Genomic DNA, 23,377 nt, shown 5'->3' on the forward strand with positions numbered 1-23,377 from the left:
ACCCCCACAGCAACTACTGTCGTGTAGCTATTCTTTCGCTTAGCTTACAGAAAATAACTGCTGTACAGAGCTAAAAATAATTATCTGCACTCATTACGATGTGGCGAAAACATTCAGCACTTCTAGAACTTTGTATGTAATATGCCCTATGCACTAAAACCCTCACACTAGTTTTCGTCCTTTTGAACACAAATTTCGCATTCTTTCCTTCACACCTTCGGTTGTACGAAATAACCAACCTTCAGTCACAAACCAATAAATAGCTGAATCCTTCAGCAATAATTTAACATTTTATAAAACCTGTAATAGTAGTCTCAGTGTTAAGAACAACTGCAGTTTGTACACTTGGTAATGTTGCCATAAATCACATGACTGTACCGAGCCCTTAACCATAAAATGTATTGCGTTTCCAATCCATAGTGTATTCTAGTGTCTATGGTAAAAGTGTGTGTGTGCGTGCGTGTGTGTGTGTGTGTGTGTGTGTGTGTGTGTGTGTGTGTGTGTGTGTGTGTGTGTGTGTGTGTGTGTGTGTGTGTGTGTGTGTGTGTGTGTGTGTACCTACCTACCTACCTATGTTGTTTGTCCGTACACACCCACGTGAGCAAAAACGTTAAAAATGGTAAAAAGCAGCCAGCATGTAAGAATTAAAAGCTAAATTAAGTCTGTATTAAACTTCCACACGCATAAACTTTGTTCTGAGGTGGTTACTTCCTCGGCAGTCTGAAATACGATTATGATGACTCTTCATATATTTCTTGAACAGTCTTCTGTTTCAGTTTTATAGATGTTTAACAACTTTAAAACAACATTGAAGGCCTCTTAAGCTACCAGAGGTAGCATATCCTTCGAGTTCAATGGGGGGCGTCACCCATACTTATGCGACCAAAAATGAAGGGCAGCCTTGAGGCTTTCTCTATACAATTCACATGAGAAAACACAATAGATACACTATAAAACAGTTGAGAAGACACTTCCATGTGTAATTTTCAGTTTAAAGGTCAACTGAAATGGAAACTTCATGTATGATTTTGTATTGTTTGTATCAAGCAATGCACAAAACACCATTTTAATAATTCAATTATGCTGATATTATGAGATATTAACCCACAAATTCTTAATACATCACGTATAATTATTTTCGTGATGTCACTGAAAGAACGGAAGCGCGTCTTTGTATGTGTTAGAATGGCGGAAAGTGATAGCTGCAGCGACTCTTTGGTTGATGATAGTGATTCTGACGATTCCCAATTGACATCTTTGTCTTCTGTGGCTGGTGAAGAACTGTTGTTGACTGGACCGTCAGAAGTGATGCCGTATCGCTTTGAACCAGTGTACGAGAGCAGGCTCGAAGAAAGAGAGGAATCTTTCAGTCTACTGGCGGTCGAAAGAGAGGACACAGAGGCTGATCGCATAGGAAATATTGATTGGTAAGCTACATACACTAAGTTGCGTAAATAATACAAACTGTATATGGTGCACGGTTGCATTATATAGCTATATAGCGAAATGACATAAGCTAGCTACCCATGGCTATGTAGCTATAGCCTATGGCATAACTTTGTTGGCTAAGCCTCATTGCCCATTACTGTTCTATAATTTAGTTGATCCACATTGCTATCTAGGTGCAGATGTGGCCATTGCATAGTAATGGCTACACAAAGAGAATCAATATGCTGTAAGGAGATTGAACAAATTAATAGTCTTTTGGAAGGTGATGGCTTAGCTGTTCGTCCAGTGTGTATTTCAGAACATGCAGATTTTTCTAATGTGTGTCTGTGTAGAGCAGTCCTAATGGTAACACTGCATAGCCATCGATACCATTATGGGAGTGCTGATGAACCAGCTGATGAAAACAGGTGCTTATGGTCTTTCAATCTGCCAGTGTTGTATGATGTGTGCATATTTTCAGAAAATTTCAATACTTGGCGTACCGACAGATGACTTGGTGGGGATGGCACTATTTGGGCAGGCACAGGCGTGTAGTACTTCCCTCCTATGTAATATCAAGGATAAGACAGGAATTTCCATCAAATGAATATAAAGGTCATCAGCATCCACCAAATACACCTTAAGTAATTTTCATGTATCAACACATACATTTATTATTAATTATTATAATGTGAAAATTGTGGTATTGTATCTTTATCTGGATGTTTATATTGACTAGCTAATTTTGGTGGTCCCTTTGGTACTGTAGGTCTTTCCTCTGGGTGTGTAATGTAGTGTGTAGCCTTACTGATTAGTTCCTCAGCATAGTCCAGTAAATGCATATGATAAATAATATTGTTACTGTCCTTGTTACTTACGATATGTTGGTGGTACTGGAACAATTTTAGGAGTACATTCTCCTTGCTTGGCCTTTGGAAAGCATAGTCTCATCCTCTCCATTCCGGACTTCGTTACTGCCTGTTTCCTCCCATAATTTTCATTAAAATGCATTAGGGCAATTAATAACCTGCATTGTATTTATTTAATCATTTGTATATTATAGTAATTATCACCTTACCTGCAGTACATTCCTTCATAAGAAAAGGCTAGTAACTTAGGAGCAAAATGGTTTACTACACTATGGTAGCTCTCCAAGCTGCTTGTCTGATGGTGTGGTGACAGCTTCTTGACATCTGCTATGAGTCACTCATTGCAAATGACATCACAGACCTTTTCATAGACTTTGCCACCTTATTAAATTATAACTACTAGGTTCCATTCATAATATACCTGGCTGGAGCCACTTTTTACGTCGATCTCCTAGGTCTTGAGTGTGGTAGCAATTCTCATGCTGATCACATAGATGTTCCATCAGTGATTTCCACCGAATAGCCATCTCCTTCCCATCACCACCCGGTGTTTTCACCGCACACCAGTACATGTGGTTGGTAATGCTTTTAATCCACTCACCCACCACTTCACAATCTTTGTATTTAGCTATCTTTAGTAGCTTCTTTACACCTAGGAGCAAAAATTATAGAGTCAAACATGTACCCAAAATGACAAACCTTTTGCAACATGCCAAACATCAAAATGATGGTCAATATCTGGATAGCTTTAGCTCACAAATTTTGTAACCTGCTTGTGACGGTCAGTAATCAGTGCACCTATATTTATTGGTTTCTCCATTAAAAATTGCAGAGCATTTTTCAATCCTTCCTTTTCCATGTGATTGCTAGATGCTACCAAATTGCTCTGCACAGTTAATAACATTATGAATAAAGAAACATTAGTTGTGGCAAACCTGAACAAGCTCTAGGTGGATAACTTTGTTGGAGGATAGGTCAATTATTCCGTATGACCCATATTTGGCAGAATGCCCAGGACTATCAGCATGTCCATCACCACCGATAGTGAGTGGATTGCCACTAGCTCTACACTGTGCTAGCAATTCCGCCTGTTTTGTATCCCAAACTGATATGACTGCTGGCTCTAAGTACTCCTTCTGATGAATGTATGTAGTATGCTCTATCTGTAATGCATGCAATGTTCATGTGAGATAGCACCCTGAGGACTTTTGTAGCTGTTTCTCCACTATATAAAATAGCTGCAGATAGTAGAATATTTCCTGCAGGGGTATCTTTGATACGTGGTTGACTTGCCCACACTCTTTGATATCCACAATGATGGCATACTTGCTTTACAGTAATATAGGTGCCCTTTGGCTTGGTTATGACTCCAGGACATGAGCTGTGACACAGTGTACAGTGTGTAAATAGTTGTATGAGTGCTGATCTAAATATTATGTATTTGATTTCATCCCTTGTTGATCCTGGATCAGCTTCAGTAGATGGCTGCAGGTTGTCATCACTGTATTAACACAAATTAGTGATGATTAATTGTTTATAGGTGTGGATGAATCAGTACTCACTCTGTTGTGGCTTCGTCTTGAGAAATTTGAAACGAGTCATCAATATCACCATCTTCAGGCTCACTTGATTCAGTGGTAGTATCTGCATGAAACATGAGTGTAAGAGGGGGTGCTGCCAATAGATCACACTGGGTTTCAACTGATTTTGTGCCAGGAGTAGTCATTGGGTCTATTCATTGGATACAGAGTATAGTAGCTATTTCCATACTGTAGTTTGTTTTGATGCTAACCTTTGTCATCTGCTCCTGACTGTATTTCTGTAGGTTTTCCTGACCGTATTTCCATAGGAATCATACCTGTTGAAGTAGATGCCAACAACAGAGGGCTGCCTACGTCTTCAACTGGGGAACTTCTCCTTGGATCATCCGCACTTGATTGCATGGTTGAGCTGGTGTCTTGTAACTCTTCAACAATCTGTATTAATAATGTTTTAATACATATAATTATTAGCTATGTTGTTTTTTCAAACATACTGCTTTTTGCTTTCTTCGTTCTGAAGCTGGTCTACGAGATTGTGTTGACACTTGGCAGCTGTTGCTGCTGCTACCACTGCGAATAGGCTTGGGGAAAACAGTTGGAATGGAGTCTGGCTTGAGGCACGGCTTCTTGGCTGGAACGCCCATTTCTTCACGATAAAGTCGCCCTTCTGTGTTAAAGCATTCGGGTTTGAAATGCTTCGAGCAAATTAAGGAAGCAGTTGTTGGTCCTTTCCAATCCTTACGCTGTTGATGCACAGCCCTTACCCACTTTGAGCGAACAGCTGCATCACTAGGAAATCCGCGTAAGCTGTAGCCCATACCTCCTTCAGTGTGACAACCAGCAACTACACAACATCTTGGCATAGCGTATTCGCTTCTAATATTGTCAGGCGTTAAAGTGAACTTGAATTTAAACTAGATTTTGATAGTTATAGCTATGCCGTTTTATGCAATACGCATACCGTAACTCTTCTTGTGACGATTTATAAAATTACCAAACTTTATGGGTTAATATCTCGCAATATCAGCATAATTGAATTATTAAAATGGTGTTTTTGTGCATTGCTTGATACAAACAATACATCCATACAATAAAATCATACATGAATTTTCCATTTCAGTTGACCTTTAAAGTGGTTTGTTTTAGTTCCGCTTCCTTAGCAGTGCATAGCAACATAATTACCAAATTACAAAGTAATTAATGAATTATGAAATGCAGTAAATTCACAGTATTTACAATTCTAGCTGAATTATAGCATGAATATAAACCAAATTATATACATGGCTGATTAATTACCGAATGGGATAGTATTAATTGCATGGACACTTGGTTTTTAGAAGTAGCACAGCATCAACTTGTTTATTATGCTGTATTTGATGTTAGATAGACTAGTATTAATTCATAAATGTGATGTCTTTGTGTAACAATGATTTTTACAGGCAGCATTATAGACAGTGCAAGTCACCATAAGGACTATCCCTACTTAAACAGTACTATTGTACTGAGCCCTCAAAATTTGCCTGAATTTCTTCATTTTATTTACTGACAGAAACTGTAAAAACTTTATCAAATTTTCTTGAAATTTAAATTGTTACACTTAAAGGGTCCAAAGATGAATTGTGATACTACATCACATCTTATTCTATATGACAGTGAGGTAACATACTACAATTAAAATGAAAAATGTACATACTAAACAAACATTTGATTAAAACCTTCTAAACTTGTTACAGTAGTTGGTCACTGAAATGGTTGTAATACACATGAGGATAAAATCAATGAGAATACACTAACATACACCGGGTGTATTGTTAAACACCAGTAAGTAAGACAATGAACCTATCAACAAATACTGTAGAGAATCGAGAAGTTGCCCGTCTGCCTGCCTGATTCCTTCAGACAAGTGTAACCCGATAACAACTAAAGCTACGGGCTGGTGATTTTTTCACTGTTCAACATCGCTTCAGCCTAGTAGGTGCCTTTTAGCATACCACAGTACGTACAAGCATGCACAGGGATTTACCTTTGTCCTCTTTTGTGTCCCATTATTTTTTGCTGATAGCCAAAGGTGTCAATTTGTGGTAGCACAAGCTACATTAATTTGTAACGTATTTTCCATGGAGGCTGACAGAGGTGCTTCTGCTACTGTTCTTCAATTGTAGCACTATGTAATGTGCTGAGCATAGCTGAAAGTCAGCCACATCACTTTCCAGTTGGTAAGTGATAGTTGGGGTGTGTGTACAGATGAAAACATAAACTCAGGTGCCATTCCTTCTTAGTATTAGGGCTGAGCGATACTGCCATTTTAGTATCACGATCAATACTAAAGCCACTATTCACAGTACCGAATAGTTCACGATACTTACAAATAAGTCAATTACAGCTAGTGCAATATAGTGTATTACTCAGTATTCCTGCAGGAAGTCTTTAAAGGTAGCATCAAACTAGCCACTATTATCCTTGTTTACAGTAACACAGTAACAGTTACTGTAACACATGCTTTGAGGTTATATTATGGTGTTCACACGTCTCTGCAAGGGTAACCAGTATGACTTACAAGGATTCTTAACCTAGTAATGCATAACAAATGGATTTTTAATGACAATAATGTACAGGCATGATATCACGATAGTTAATAATAACAAAATATCACAATATCGATACTTTCAAAATATTGCGATGTATCACTAAAACGATAATATCTCTCAGCCTTACTTAGTATATGATACAGTAGACATGGATTCACCAGTCATAATAATGTTACAAAAAAGCAAAGAAGTGTAAGAAATCTTAAGTTAGATTAGGATCATAGAAAAAGGTAGGCAAACAAGGGAGGTCACCTACACCTTTAGGTATACTAGTGGACATTTAATCTCTAATTCAATCTATAGCCTCTTTAAATTATAATACTAGTTAATCAAATATTCAAATTCAAAGCTCCTTCATTTTACTGCAAGCATGCAAAAAACATTGAGTACAGATTATCCACAAGTTCCTTCACCTGACAACACTTGGACTAGAGGTTTTACCAGTTACATGTAATGGAGTTTTAAAATGTCTAAAATGTGTGGACCAGCAAAGACAAAACTTTTTGTGTATCATTGATCACACTAAACACTCACTAGTGTGGGACTAGTTTAAATTAAACGTTGTATTGTGTATTCAAGGCTCATTGGAGCCTGCCAAAAATTATGCAACAAATCATATGGATAGTATCCCAGTAGTGTTAGTCAAGTTTCACTCACTATTTATCAAGACACATGGTAGTGTGTCGTGCGGCCCAAGAAGCCGGCGCGCCACACCCGTGAGTATATTGACAGGAAGAACGAAAACGTCATTTTCACATCTTTGTATCTCGGTGATCACTTATCTGATTGGAACCAAATTTGCTACACAGTTGCCCGCCAGCCAAGGGAGTCTACATTCCAAATTTGAAGGAAATAGCTCCAGCCATTTCCGAGATACGAGCTGCCAAAGTTTCGTTTTTTTTTCTTCGTTTTTTTTTTCTTCTTCGTCTTTTCGCACACTTGCAAAAATTGCTATAACAAGCAAACGCGTACTCCGATCGCCTTGAAATTTGGTACACAGAAAGGGAGTCACAAGGCGAATCCTAGCATCAAATTTGGTACAAATCCGATGAATGGTTCAGGAGTTATGACCGATTATTCGCGTAAAACAAGATCGATTTGTTGTCACGCCTACAGGGTAAACCGCTTCATGGAATGAGTTGAAAATTGCTATGTAGAAGGAGTAACCATCGTAGGAGTGCCATTTGGTGGTTTGAAAGGAATCGAGATAAAGACCACGGAGATATGACACAAAACCCAACCTGTGTCACAATTACGCGATCGATTTTTATGAATAAAAAAGTATTAGTTTTCACGCCTACTAGGCAAACCGCTTAGAGCAATGAGCTGAAAATTGGTGCATAGCTGGAATAATCTTCATAGAAAGTCCTTGCAGTAGTACAGAAGAATCGGATTACAAACCACTGAGTTATGATTCGAAAGCCAACTGCGTGTAGCAAATGCGAGATCGAGATACTCTAATAGAACAGTCACCCTAATAGAGCATTCGGCTAGTTTATTTACTCCATTATAGAATTTTATTGCATCACAAGTTATTCTGTAGGGAGTTCAGCTGCAAACAGTTAATCTTATAGACAGTTCAGCAAGAAGACAATCACCATGTGGAGAGTTAAGCAAATATATCACTATAGAGATTCAGAACATTACAAGTCACACTGAAGAAAGTTCAGCTATAAACAAGTCATGCACTGTGTAGAGAATTCAGCTACAATTAAGTCACTCTCTAGAGAATTCAGCTACACAGAATTCAGCTACACACAAGTCACCGTGGAGAGAGTTCAGCTACAAACAAATTACCCTTTAGAGTGATCAGCTACAAACAAAACACTTTGCAGGGTGTTCAGCTGCAACAAATCAACCTTTAGAGCGATCAGCAATGAACAAATCAACACAAATCTACCTGTAGAGAGATAAGCTAGAAACAAATTACCCTGTAGAGAGTTCAGCTACAAAAAATCACCCTGTAGAGACATCAGCTAGAAACTAGACACAATGTAAGGAGTTCAGCTACAAGCAAATCACCCTGTAGAGAGTTCAGCTACAAACAAACCAACCTGTAGAGCGATCAGCTAGAAACAAATTACCCTGAAGAGAGGTCAGCTACAAAAAATCACCTTGTAGAGAAATCAACTACAAACAAAACACTTTGCAGAGAGTTCAGCTACAAACAAATCAACCTTTAGAGCGATCAGCAACAAACAAATCAACCTGTAGAGAGATAAGCTAGAAACAAATCACCCTGTAGAGAGTTCAGCTAAAACAAATCAATCTGCAGAGAGATCAGCTATGTACAAATCACCTTACAGATAGTTCAGCTACAAACAAATTACCTTGTAGAGAGATCGGCTACAAACAAATCACCCTGCAGAGAGAACAGCTACACACATATCAACTTGTATAGAGATCAGCTACAAACAAATCACCCTGTAGAGAAATCAGCTACAAACTAGACACAAAGTAAGGAGTTCAGCTACAAGCAAGTTACACTGTAGAGAGTTCATCTACAAGCAAATCAATCTGCAGAGCAATCAGCTAGAAACAAATCACCCTGAAAAGAGGTCAGCTACAAAAAATCATCCTGTAGAGAGATCAGCTAGAAACAAATCACCCTGAAGAGAGGTCAGCTACAAAAAAATCACCCTGTAGAGAGATCAGCTAGAAACAAATCACCCTGAAGAGAGGTCAGCTACAAACAAAACACTTTGCAGAGAATTCAGCTACAAACAAATCAGCTTGTAGAGAGATCAGTTACACACAAATCAACCTGTAGAGAGATAAGCTAGAAACAAATCACCCTGTACAGAATTCAGCTACAAGCAAAACACCCTGCAGAGAGTTCAGCAACAAAGAAACCACCATGTAGAGAGTTCAGCTGCAAACAAATCACCTTATAGAGAGTTCAGCTACAAACAAATCACCCTGTAGAGAGATCAGCTAGAAACTAGACACAATGTAAGGAGTTCAGCTACAAGCAAATCACTCTTTAGTGAGTTCAGCTACAAACAAATCAACCTGCAGTGAGATCACCTACAAAAAAGCACCTTGTACAGAGTTCAGCTACAAACAAATTACCCTGTAGAGAGATCGGCTACAAACAAATCAACCTGTAGAAAGATCAGCTACACACAAATCAACTTGTAGAGAGATCAGCTACAAGTAAATCACCCTGTAGAGAGTTCAGCTAAAACAAATCAACCTGCAGAGAGATCAGCTACAAATAAATCACTTTATAGACAGTTCAGCTACAAACAAATTACCTTGTAGAGAGATCGGCTGCAAATTAATCAACCTGCAGAGAGGTTAGCTACACACAAATCAACTTGTAGAGAGATCAGCTACAAACAAATCACCCTGTAGAGAGATCAGCTAGAAACTACACACAATGTAAGGAGTTCAGCTACAAGTAAATCACCCTGTAGAGAGTTCAGCTAAAACAAATCAACCTGCAGAGAGATCAGCTACAAATAAATCACTTTATAGACAGTTCAGCTACAAACAAATTACCTTGTAGAGAGATCGGCTGCAAATTAATCAACCTGCAGAGAGATCAGCTACACGCAAATCAACTTGTAGAGAGATCAGCTACAAACAAATCACCCTGTAGAGAGATCAGCTAGAAACTAGATACAATGCAAGGAGTTCAGCTACAAGCAAAATCACCCTTTAGTGAGTTCAGCTACAAACAAATCAACCTGCAGTGAGATCACCCACAAAAACGCACTTGTACAGAGTTCAGTTACAAACAAATTACCCTGTAGAGAGATCAGGTAGAAGAATTCACCTTGTAGAGAGTTCAGCAACAAAGAAACCACCATGTAGAGAGTTCAGCTGGAAACAAATCACCCAGTAGAAAGATCAGCTAGAAGAAGTTACCTTGTAGAGAGTTCAGTTACAAAGAAACCATCATATAGAGAGTTCAGCTACAAAGAAATTACCCCGTAGAGAGTTCAGCTAGAAGAAGTCACCTTGTAAAGAGTTCAGCTACAAAGAAACCATCATGTACAGAATTCAGCTACAAAGAAACCACCTGTACAGAATTCAACTACAAACAAATCACCCTGTATAGAGATCAGCTAGAAGAAGTTACCTTGTAGATAGTTCAGCTACAACAATTCACCCTGTAGAAAGATCAGCTAGAAGAAGTCACCTTGTAGAGTGTTCAGTTACAAAGAAACCATCATGTAGAGAGTTCAGCTGCAAACAAATCACTCTGTAGAGAGTTCAGCTACAAAGAAACCGCCATGTAGAGAGTTCAGCCTCATACAAACCACCTTGTAGAGAATTCAACTACAACAAATCACCCTGTAGAGAATAAGTTACCTTGTAGAGAGTTCAGCTATAAAGAAACCATCAAGTAGGGAGTTCAGCTACAAAGAAACCACCATGTAGAGAGTTTAGCTGCAAACAAATCACCTGTGGAGAGTTCAGCTAGAAACAAATCACCCCGTAGAGAGATCAGCTGGACGAAGTCAGCTTGTAGAGAGTTCAGCTACAAAGAAACCATCATGTAGACAGTTCAGCTGCAAACAAAGCACCCTGCAGAGAGTTCAGCTACAAAACAATCACCCTGTAGAGAGTTCAGCTAGACGAAGTCACCTTATAGAGAGTTCAGCTACAAAGAAACCATCATGTAGAGAGTTCGGCTACAAAGACACCACCATGTAGAGAGTTTAGCTGCAAACAAATCACCTGTAGAGAGTTCAGCTAGAAACAAAATACCCTGTAGAGAGACCAGCTAGAAGAGGTTACCTTGTAGAGAGTTCAGCTACAAAGAAACCATCCTGTATATAGTTCAGCTACATTTCAAGTCACCCAGTAGAGAGATCAGCTGCAAAAAAATATCCTGTGGGGCATAATGGGCATGTAGTAAATATATATATATAATTTGTATAATTACTAATAAAATCAAAAATAATTGAAGCACTAAAATTCTTCTTTAAGTTCTTTTCTTCTTCCTGTAGTGAAGAAAAAAACACATGGGTTAAAAAAGCCCCAAAGCCAGCCATAGGCCGGCTTTGCAGTATACAAATACAAAAAGAAGTGATATCTAATCAAAAACAGCCAAGCTGTAAAAAATGGTGCGGCCCCCAAAAAGGCCATGGTGAAAAAAGATGTGAAATCCAAGGTGGCGGCCAAGAAATGGCTGTGATGGTAGGTTAATGGTTACATTTTAATAACGACAATTCAGGTGAATTTTGTGCCGCTTGGTCTTGGCACCAAATTCACCTGAATTGTTGTTATTAAAATGTAACCATTAACCTACCATCACAGCCATTTCTTGGCCGCCACCTTGGATTTCACATCTTTTTTCACCATGGCCTTTTTGGGGGCCGCACCTTTTTTTACATCTTGGCTGTTTTTGATTAGATATAGTAATACATGTACAAACTGATTGTGGGTTTTCGTTTTATCACACTAATAGTTGTCCTAATAACTCAGTTATTCACTATTTGGTAAGTTACACATACCAACAGAAGACACATTACCAAATGATAGAAAGTGATATGTGAGCAACACAAAAGTTTCCTATTCAAAAAGAGACTACAACAAAAGTATCTTAGTACTAAGAGACTTGTGGTTAACCACACTAAATTAATTAGTTATTACTACATACTGTACACAACAGATTATTATTATTAACCACTGAAAATTGTCAACAAAACAACAGCACAACCAATGTAGCTAGCTAGTGTTCTTCATCACACTATACTGGTGAGTTTAACTGCTGAGCTATTGGCATCTTTATTCCTAGAAAACTAAGTGGCCAGTTGCTATAGTTTTGACTTTGTTTGCACTTCTTCTAATTTCATTCAAGTAGTAAATGCAGGGTGAAACAATTGGAATAAAGATAAAAAATAAACTTAGTTGTTGTGAAACAGTCAACATTGAAAGTGTAGATGTAAAGGTTGAATCTGGCAAGTTCTACAACTTTCTTCAGAATTGTGTATAAATAGATAGTGTAGCATGTACATTTTCCTGGTGTTATTGTACTCTTGGTGTGCTGTTGTTATTTTGCTGTTGCTGCTGTATTTTTTACTGCTGTTGATTAAAGAGATTCTTAATCAGATAGACTGTGTATAGTTGCTCTGGAAATAGATTTGGGCTCAGTATCGTGGTCTTTACACCAATTTCTTGGTAGCAGAGGATGGTTCAAGGTTAAAAGCTGATGACTATGGAGACTAATAGTGAGATACTAGAGTTGGAGAAAGGTTTAGAACAGCAGCAAGGTAATGAACAACTTGAAGATAGCATATTAGATTTAAGACAAGAAAAAGCTAAAGTAAAGACCCTATTTACTAAGGCAAGGCGTAGAACACTAGTTTTGATACAAGAAAAAGATGTGACTGTAGAAGTTATTAAGGATGCTTGTAAAGATTTAGATGAGGCTTTGGCGAATGTTATGGACACAATGACTAGGTTAGCAGATGCTTTTAGAGAAAACAGAGATCATAAAAATGGTGATAAGCTCAGCCAAGAAATAGAAAAGGTTGAGTTAGAGTATAGTAATGCACAAGATCGTGTGCAAGACACCTTGGATTAACTGAATAAAGTAGCTAACCTCAAAAAGTTTGTTAGGAGATTAGAAGAAAATAGTTTCAAACAGTCAGAGACAATAGCTGATTATAAGACTACAGCCTCAAAGGAGGTATCAAAGTCAGAGGATTTAATAGCACACCAGCAGTCTGAACATGTAAAAGATAATATAAAACACCAGCCGCGAGTTGTAAGAGAAGGCAGCATAGTAAAAAGTAAGATTCTCACCGTGTCACTTCACTCGGTAGTGAATCATCAGATTACAGTACCAGAAAGAGGGACATATTATCCATTGGATGAAGGGACAAGCCAGAATATGGCTGATTCTGCACTGATTGGACAAGACCTGTGGAAACAGCTCAAGAGGGTTAGTATTCCTGTTTTCTCCGGTGATAAAAGAACATACTCAAATTGGAAAGCTGCCTTTTTGGCCTGTGTGGATCAGGCACCAGCCACCCCAGAATACAAACTCCTTCAATTACGACAGTGTTTGGCTGGAGAAGCTTTAAAGACAATTGAAAGTTTGGGACACAGTGCTGCAGCATACCAAGCAGCAAAAGAACAATAGAGCGAAAGTTTGGGGATCAGAGAAGACAAATAGCCATATACTTGGAGGAAATTGACAGTTTTAAGCCGGTTTGACCTGAAAATTACAAAGATATTGAAAAGTTTGCAGATCTATCGGATGTTGCTATTGTAAATTTGAAGGAAACACATTATCCTGAAGAGTTAAGGGATGGTATGTTGTATATCAAATTACAAAAGAAATTACCAACTCAAATGCTGGCTGCTTGCCATCGTTGGGTGTTTGAAAACTACAAGATTGAAAATGTTGAGGTGTTGCATGAATGGATAGTTCAGGAGGCAGAATTCCAGATGAGGGCTATAGAAACAGTCCAAGGTTTGTCTACTGGAAGGCACGGAAAGCCAGAGACTAGATCTCATGGTTTTAGAGAACCTCATCAGACCTTTTTTGGGAGGTCAAATGCCAAGCTGGAGTCTGGTGAATCCCGAGGTCAGAGGTCATGTAGAGTTTGTAATAAACAACATGGAACGTGGACATGTGATGAGTTCAAACAGCTGAATATCCAGAAAAGGTGGGAATGTGCAAAAAGATTAAGACTATGTTTCCGTTGTCTGGGCGAGGGTCACCTGGGCCAATACTGTACACGTACCAGAGTTTGTGGCTTGAATGGTTGCAAAGAGCTTCACCACCAACTGTTACATAGAAATCCAGTTACCTTACCTGATAACGTTGAGGAATCACAGAGAATAGCAACAAACAAAAGATCAACAGTTAAGGTTGATCAGCCACTTACTACTGACGCATCAAAGTGTACCCAAGAAGAGAGGGTCCCAGTGACAAGAGTGGATTCCCCCAGGGAGGGGGACCAAGTGACATCAACTCAAAATACCACCATGGTTTCTGGAATCTCGAGTAATATTGCCTTAAGGACAATACCTGTATTTGTGAGGAATGGGCATAGAAAGTTGATGGTTAATGCTCTCTTGGATGATGCTAGTACTAAGACTTACCTGAATACGGATGTAGCATCAGAGTTGGGATTGAAAGGTAAGCTTCAGAGAATAAATGTAAATGTATTGAATAGCCAGGTTGAAACTTTTGAGACTTCACCAGTTGAGCTTTTGATAGAAAGTTTAGATGGAAATACTACTTTGAAAGTGACTGCACTTACATACAGGTAGAGTTACCGGGAACATGAAAGTTATTGATTGGGTCGAGTGTGCAGGAAGATGGCCACATTTAAGAAATATAGAGTTTCAAAAATTAGGACCTCGACCGATAGTTGATGTGTTAATAGGGCTGGATTGTTCTGATTTACATTTTTCTTTCAGGGGTGTACCCTGTACATGGTGAACCAGGTCAGCCTGTGGCTAGACTTACACCACTTGGGTGGACTTGCATTGGACCTGTCTATGATGAGGGACAGGCTTGTATGACTAATTTTGCTAGAACTTAATTTACCACAGGGGACACTGATGTCAGCAAGATTGAAGCTGTATTACAGAAATTTTGGGAAGTCGACAGTTGTAGTGGAGAAGTGAGTTTCTTATCTCCTCAAGATAAACTGGTGTTAGAAAAGACAAAAAAATCAATTCAATTTGTTGATAGTCATTATAGAATCTCCATACCATGGAAGGGAGATTCAGTGTATCTACCTGACAACTATTCTGTGGCGGTGAATCATTTGAAGAACCTTGAGAAACGACTGGCAAAGAATCCTGAGGTGGCCAGGTCCTACCAAAAGACCATTAAACAACATTTGGAGAAAGGTTACATCAGGCAAGTTAATCCTTCGGAGAAGTCCCACAGACAGTGGTACTTACCACACTTTACGATAGTTAAGAAGTCAAGGTTGACAACTAAAACCCGCATTGTATTTGATGCTTCTGCTCAATGTGATGGAGTGTCTTTGAATGATGCTATACACCAAGGGCCAAAGTTACAGCAGGAATTATGTCAAGTTCTGCTACGTTTTAGAAAGCTCCCAGTAGCTTTGATATGTGATATAGCTGAAATGTATTTACAGATCAAGCTTTATCCACAGGATCGGCCTAGTCACAGGTTCCTGTGGAGAAATTTAAGTTTGGAGGAAGACATAAAGGAGTATGAGTTTGATCGGTTAGTATTTGGTTTAAATTGTTCTCCGTTTTTGGCACAATTGGTGACACAACATCATGCTAAGATTTATCAAGAAAGATACCCTATGGCTTCTGAAACTATATTAAAGTCAACCTATATGGATGATAGTATGACTTCAGTTGTGAGTGAAGATCAGGGAGTCCAACTTTATCAAGAGCTATCCGACCTTTGGGCAGGGGCAGGAATGCATGCCCACAAATGGCTATCAAATTCTGATGTGGTTCTTAGTCAGATTCCAGTACAGGATAGAATTTATGAGATTGACCTAAACAGTGACCCCTTACCTTCATCAGTCAAGACACTTGGAGTAATGTGGCTAGCTATGGAGGATGTGTTTATGTTTAATTCAAAAATGATGGAACAAAGGTTTGAGTTAACAAAGAGAAATTTTTTGAAGAAAATTGCAACCTTGTTCGACCCATTGGGCTTTTTGTCCCCTTTTGTAATACGAGCAAAAATGTTAATGCAAGAAGTGTGGGTACAAGGTGTAGATTGGGATGAAGAGTTACCACTGGATACATCTACACGAGTGACAACATAGTTCAGAGAATTATCAAGTTTACCAAGTGTTAGAATTCCAAGGTGTTTACAGTTGAGGAAGGAGGTGAGCTCAATTGCAGTGCATGTGTTTGTGGATGCTTCACTGGAGGCTTATGGTGCAGTAGTTTATGTAAGAGTCAAATATCAGGATGGAAGTTTATCAGTACGTTTAGTTTCATCCAAGACCAAGGTGGCTCCACTTCAGTCAGTGAGTGTACCGCGTTTAGAGCTCATGGGAGCTGTGTTAGGGAGCAGGTTAGCGACATCAATTTCAGATGCTTTAGATATGGAGAAACAATCCTATACTTTCTGGACTGATAGTGCAAATGTTCTATGGTGGATTAGGGGATACAGTAGAACATTTAAGTCATTTGTTGCAAACAGAGTGGGAGAAATACACTCATCCTCTTCTCCTGATCAGTGGCGATATGTTCCAACAAAGTTAAACCCAGCAGATTATTTTACACGTGGAGTTAAACTTATGGAGTTAGTAGAGTTGAGGATGTGGTGGGAAGGTCCAGAATATTTCAAAGAAGATGAATCCCAATGGCCAAGGAATGTTGTTGACAAGAGACCTGCATCAGCTGTAGAAGAAGTTAAACAGAAATATACAGTGAAAGAACCATCAGAAGAAAAATCAGCCTTTATGACTACCACAACAAAGATAATTTGGCGATTACAACCAGAATGTTTCTCCAACTGGAATAAATTAACTAGATTACAAGCCTGGGTTATGAGATTTACAACAAATTGTCGTTCTCACCAGCATGAAAGATTGTTAGACAAAGGGATAAATTTGGAGGAAATAAGGGATGCAGAAAAACTAATTTTGAAGACAACACAGAAAGAATGTTTTAAAGAAGAGTATACAACCATAGTCGAAAGAAAGAAATTACCTAAAAATAGTAAATTACTCAGTTTATGTCCACGACTGGATGATGATGGGGTGATGAGATCAGAGGGCCGACTCAAGTATGGTGAATTCCTTCCATATGATGTAAGGTATCCTATTATCCTGCCCAGGAAAAGTTGGATAACCAAACTTATTGTGAAGCATCACCATGAGCTGGGGAACCATAGTGTGGGTACTAACCAGATATTGTCCACTTTATCATCCAAATATTGGATTGTGGCTGCCAGGGAAGCAATCATTGAGTGGGAGAGAGAGTGTGCCATGCGTAAGAGGAAGAAAGCAAAGAGGACAGAGCAAATAATGGCACCTTTACCATTGAATAGGCTGACAACATCCTTGAGGGCTTTTGCAAGAGTGGGAGTAGATTTTGCTGGGCCATTTATCACGGTACAGGGTCGAGGAAAGCGAAGACAGAAACGCTACTTATGTCTTTTCACCTGTCTCTCATGCAGAGCTGTTCACTTGGAAATTGCTTATGGATTGGATGTTGATTCTTTTCTAACTGCTTTCAGCTGAATGATTAATAGGAGAGGACTACCAGAGGAAATAATATCAGATAATGGCACTAACTTTGTGGCAGCAGATAAAGAACTCAAGAAGATGACATGTCAAATAGTAAACGATTCGAAGTTCACTTCTGCAATGATTAAAAGAAAGATAAAGTGGTCTTTTAATCCTCCCCAAGCCCCACACTTTAGAGGAGTCTTCAAAACGATGATTAAAGCAGCAAAGAGGGCAATCACGGCTATTCTAAGTAACTCAGACATTACTGATGAGGAATTGATGACGGCTTTTACTGAAGCGGAGGCCTTGATTAAATGAAGACCTTTGACTTATCAATCTGCTAATCCACATGACGATGTACCCCTTACACCGAATCATTTGTTACATGGTCAAATGAGGGGAACTTTCGCTCCTGAAAGTACAAAATACCATCCACTGAGACGATGGAGAAGAATACAAGAACTTAGTAGACATTTTTGGCAACGATGGTTTCATGAATGGATACCAGGTCTGAGTCCGCGGAAGAAGTGGTTCGAGTTGCGGAACAATTTGAAAGTGGGTGATGTAGTTTTAATGATGACAACTGATAGTCCACGAGCTCACTGGCCTTTGGCAAGAGTTCTTGAAGTATATTCGGGCCAAGATGGGAATGTTCGCTCAGTTAAAGTTCAAGTAGCAGATAAGACCTTTGTTAGACCAATAGTTAAGCTTTGTCCACTAGAACTGGAATCAGCTAAATAAGAATATTTTGTACAGACAATTGAGAGATAATATACCTTCACCAAAAGATTACTTAAAGAGAACGATTTACTACTGATATTACACTAACTCCTATATCATCATGTAGAACATGAGGAGGGGGAAATGGAATAAAGATAAAAAATAAACTTAGTTGTTGTGAAACAGTCAACATTGAAAGTGTAGATGTTAAGGTTGAATCTGGCAAGTTCTACAACTTTCTTCAGAATTGTGTATAAATAGATAGTGTAGCATGTACATTTTGCTGGTGTTATTGTACTCTTGGTGTGCTGTTGTTATTTTGCTGTTGCTGCTGTATTTTTTACTGCTGTTGATTAAAGAGATTCTTAATCAGATAGACTGTGTATAGTTTGTCTGGAAATAGATTTGGGCTCAGTATCGTGGTCTTTACACCAACAATCGAGTCGCTGAGTTTTGTTTGTGGTTGTTCTTGACTTGTACAAACTGATTGTGGGTTTTAGTTTTATTCTAATAATTGTCCTAATAGCTCAGTTATTCACTATTTGGAAAGTTACAACTACACATACAACAGTAGACACTTAGTAAATGTAATAGCTACATTGTCATCCATATACACTTTAGTACATTTTTACCATTGTACAACAGTCACCTTAAACTATCTATTTAGGACATACATTTAGGGACACAAAACTCCAATAGAGTAACAACTTTTATGTTGCAACATTACACTAAAACACATAATCACAACTTCTGTGGAGCAAGAAGTAAAGCAAATTCAATGGTAGGGCTCCTTCAGAAGGATACAACTCAACTTCTGGTGATTCATTCTGCATGAAAGTTACACAGTACATAGAATAGGAGTTGGGAAGGATAATGAAAAATGTTACATATTTGGGTTGGTTTTACCTACATAGGTTACAAGCATAAAACATCTGTTTTTGGGTGCTACTCAAGAAGGCGATTCTCACCAAACAACACTTCAGTAAGAAAGAATGAACAATAATGAGATACAACATGTTGATTTGTTGATATAAACTCTTCTATTGTACTTTTCAAAGTGTCTAATTCGTTGTGTCCACACAATTTTGTCAATTATCAGCTGTAACTCACCCACAATGGATCAAATTAACCTCCATTACTTAAATACCCTTAAACCCGCAGCCGTTTTACAAAACGCAAGCACTGTAAACGCATAATCCAGAAAACTGGATTATACACATGCCTTTTAAAAAACTAATATAGAACAAGAGCTGTTAAAGCTGTCTAAAAACTACAAACACCATGTTACTCACCATTAAATTTTGCTTTAAATGAGTCTGTCCTTCGTCACATCCTTTCACCCCAGAATTTCACTCTGAGACCTTTAAAGTATAAAAGAACTATCTCTTCATCTTCTTCCTTCGCATATCGATACACCAAACGCCATAACTTGGCTGTACTTCATCGTAGAAACATTTTCTTGGTGTCATCTTGGTCATCATGTGATGGCAATTTCGTCGATATACAATGGTCACGTGATTGATCAAATGGCTGGCAAGAACACTAATGATATGGATGTGAAACTAAACAAACTGATTCATCACTTCGTAGCGCATGAGTTCCTTGCTGTTTGTTAATAGTTTGTATACTGTTACAAAGGGTAGACCTTCCCTAGTTAGAAAATCTCTATTTCTAAGAGAGTGGATAAACGCTTTGCAAGATATGCCTGTTTTAAAACCATGTATGTAAAATGGCTAAAATATTGTGCGTTTTTCATTCGTGTTTTATGAAATCCAGTTTTCTGGATTATGTGGGTTTAAGGGTTAAATATCTCTTATACTATTTTCTTCTTTGCTCCTGACAACATGGTCACATTTGCACAGACAAACCTGAGGAGAAGTGAACTTGTGCTCCAATAGTATGTGTACAATTTCTGCCCCACAGAAGTGATTATGTAACTACTGTGATGTCAGGTATTACCACTCTATACTCCGCCTTATTTTCTGATATACTCCATGCCTCTGGGCACAATGTAACAAATACACGACATCATAAAAGTAAGAAAAAAATTTTTAACCACAAAGACTATTACTATATACCATCTATATATTCTGCAGACTGGAGTAATGGATTGAGCTAATAACAATAAACTAGTCATACTCTAGACACTATCATACATCACATGATCTCAGTGTTGGGACAATTGCTTTTTAAAAGTAACTCATTACATATTACTATTTCTTACAACTAAAACTATTTAGTTACATAATACCGATACAATAAAGTAACTGTTTAACAATATTACATATTATAATACTTTGTGTCCATCACCTTAAGCTGTCACATGTGCAACTACCACCTTATCATGTGACATGATTGCATTGTCGGACAATGTGTAAATTTTGGCTATAATTGTACTCAAGGTGGGCTTTGTTACTTCATTGTGGCTAGGCGTTGCTCAGTGGATTAGTAACTAGCTTAGTAACTTCGTTACTTGTAGTAATGAAATTATTTAATATTAAATTCATTACAGTAACTTCACTACTTAGGTAATGCCATTTTATTTGTAAGTAAAGTAACTTGAGTTATATTACTAGCATATTTCATCATTACTTAGTTACCACAAAAGTAATCATTAGTACGTAACTCGTTACATAAGTAACGCATTACCCTAACACTGCATGATCCATAGAGACAAAAGGAAACTAGACTATAACACTACAACTTGAACCATTCAGTACATGGTGAGGTGTCTGATATACAGAGTTGAGATTTAACATGACACAATTAGTAATGAGCTACATGAGATTTGCTTACTACACAAACACACACTATACACTACATACTACACTACACACACGTACACATACACACCATATTATAATACACTACTCACTTTGGTCTTGGTCGTCTATTTGAGCATAGTAATCCACAAAGACTAAACTGAACCTTCTTGTACATGTCACATTGTAGGCAGTCTAAAATGATAGAGTACACACAAGAGTTGTTATGTAATGAAACTGGTTCATACACACCATTAACAATACATCATTTACTAGAGGATGAGTAGGTAGTGGATAGGATGGATGATGGCATCAATATATCCTTCTTTCAAATATGCATCCAAACATTAGAATAACTATACTAGTGTACCACTAATAATAGAAGGTTTTCACAAGTAGTTGGTAGTTCACACAATGGTGACCATTAATACAGCTCCATACTGGATCATTAGTAGGACTACAAGATTTATGTGGAAGAGAAGTGTACAATGGAACTACTACAACTTCCATAGATTATGTTTTATAATAATTCCCATTAGTAGTCATCACCATCACAATCAGCCTATTATACTAGTTATTATACTTTTTGTTTCCCATTGTATAAGTTAAAACACTATACTCAGCTACTATGCACACTGATAATGTCTGGAAAACAATCCTTCACCTGACAACACTTGGACTAGAGGTTTTACCAGTTACATGTGATGGAGTAAAATATATTAGGAAAATGTCTAAAATGTGTGGACCTAACTTCTTGTGTATCATTGATCACACAAAACACTCACTAGTGTGGGACTAGTCTAAATTAAACATTGTATTGTGTATTCAAGGCTCATTGGAGCCTACCAAAAATTCTGTATATACTACCTCCTTATCAAATTTTGTTCATTGCTAGTCTAGCTTCACTCACCCTGTATATAGTAATACATGTACAAACTGATTGTGGGTTTTAGTTTTATTACTAATAGTTGTTCTAATAACTCAGTTATTCACAAGATACAACTACTGTCAAGGTGTTTTATCCCAATGCATCCAGTAATCAAACCTCTTCCCTGTCAGCTGTGTATTGAAAGCATGAAACAAGTACGAAATGGTTAAATTCCCTAATAATTTGACAGTAATTAAACAATTTTGCTTGCTGCAGTTACATGTAAGCTAATTATTTTATTTTGCTTGAGGTTAGAAAAAAATATGTACAACTAGGGTTCTCAGTTTCGATTAATTTATTACTCAATTCATCATCAATTCTTAAATCAATTAATCTAGATGTAGTGAACATCATCCATATACATAGCATCAGCTATACTTATTAAATACAGTACACAGCATAGTGGTGGTAGTCTATACCACCCAGAATAACATTATAGTGGTAAAAGGAGGAATGTCAGCAGTTGATAGGTAGCTACAATTAGTAGTTTAGCTGGTTACATTAGCAATCGTTGTCAGCACTTACAGGCTGGTGGAATATGGTGTGTTTAAGAGCTTAGGATCTGTCATGGATTTTGTTAATAAATGGTGAGCCAACACTGATAAGGATTGTTTTGTACCGATATCCTACTGCATGATGTATATTCTAATAATTTTTAACAATGAAGTGATGTACACATAATATCTGGTTACCTATGGTGGTGTGGCCGTTATTACACAAACCAAACAATTAGGCACCACAAATATTTTAATTCATGCTCCCTTGTCCGGATTACTCTGTGCTTTGATCAGTAATCAAGATGGCTGCTATACACAGATTATTTATTTTTCCTGTGATGCAGTTCTTTATTCTTAAAGCATAACAGCTACTGTTTTCAGAAGATCTGGGTAACAATATTTTAACAGTAGTAGTACTTGCGAGTGTGGTTGTGTGGCTTCTCATAACTTAGTGCTTTATAGGTTCTTTTTGTTGTAGTGAGCAAAGAGGCTTTTCATTTAGAATTTTTATTGATGACGTGTATACCTACATGATTAATCGATAACAAAATAAAAATCGATCATTGATTAATTGATATTATCAATTAATCATGAGAGCTCTATTTACAACTGGTGCTGTTCTCTGATATATATATATATTGCTATACTCTCCCTGTGGTGGTAGCTTGGGTTTCCATTGTGCAATCCAGACTTAACATGCTGATTGGTGTGGAAACACCCCGGGGCAGTGTGCACTCGGCATACTTGAGCAGTGCACACCCCCGGGGTGCTTACCATGTATTTAGTATGTGTGCATAAAAAATAGACACGACTATATGTGACCGGATTAGCGAAGAGGTACCTTTTTCACACATTTGACATACCAGCAAACAAAACGATGTAACACTT

At 38.0% G+C, this 23,377-nt stretch overlaps 2 protein-coding genes and 2 long non-coding RNA genes across 4 annotated transcripts; 1 reads left to right on the forward strand and 3 right to left on the reverse strand.

The window, feature by feature from the left end:
- Positions 1–2,142: 2,142 nt before the first annotated feature.
- Positions 2,143–2,942, reverse strand: LOC136256762 (uncharacterized). The gene is made up of 3 exons (XR_010701635.1): positions 2,719–2,942; positions 2,507–2,678; positions 2,143–2,455 (listed from the first exon to the last, which is right to left on the reverse strand). It is a non-coding gene; the product is annotated as an uncharacterized lncRNA (long non-coding RNA).
- Positions 2,943–3,007: 65 nt separating this feature from the next.
- LOC136256671 (uncharacterized) lies at positions 3,008–4,078 on the reverse strand. Its single transcript, XR_010701594.1, has 3 exons — positions 3,860–4,078; positions 3,233–3,798; positions 3,008–3,183 (listed from the first exon to the last, which is right to left on the reverse strand). It is a non-coding gene; the product is annotated as an uncharacterized lncRNA (long non-coding RNA).
- A 6-nt stretch (positions 4,079–4,084) lies between these two features.
- On the reverse strand, positions 4,085–4,701 carry LOC136255197 (uncharacterized). The gene is made up of 2 exons (XM_066047918.1): positions 4,333–4,701; positions 4,085–4,273 (listed from the first exon to the last, which is right to left on the reverse strand). The coding sequence occupies exons 1-2, from the start codon at positions 4,699–4,701 to the stop codon at positions 4,085–4,087; spliced, it is 558 nt and encodes a 185-aa protein (XP_065903990.1).
- Positions 4,702–12,598: 7,897 nt separating this feature from the next.
- On the forward strand, positions 12,599–17,594 carry LOC136255198 (uncharacterized). Its single transcript, XM_066047920.1, has 6 exons — positions 12,599–12,924; positions 13,003–13,481; positions 13,619–14,533; positions 14,818–14,844; positions 14,953–16,154; positions 16,218–17,594. The coding sequence occupies exons 1-6, from the start codon at positions 12,599–12,601 to the stop codon at positions 17,592–17,594; spliced, it is 4,326 nt and encodes a 1,441-aa protein (XP_065903992.1).
- Positions 17,595–23,377: the final 5,783 nt, after the last annotated feature.

The sequence above is a fragment of the Dysidea avara genome, chromosome 5 (assembly GCF_963678975.1).
Source record: "Dysidea avara chromosome 5, odDysAvar1.4, whole genome shotgun sequence".
In the NCBI taxonomy this organism is placed as follows: domain Eukaryota; kingdom Metazoa; phylum Porifera; class Demospongiae; order Dictyoceratida; family Dysideidae; genus Dysidea; species Dysidea avara.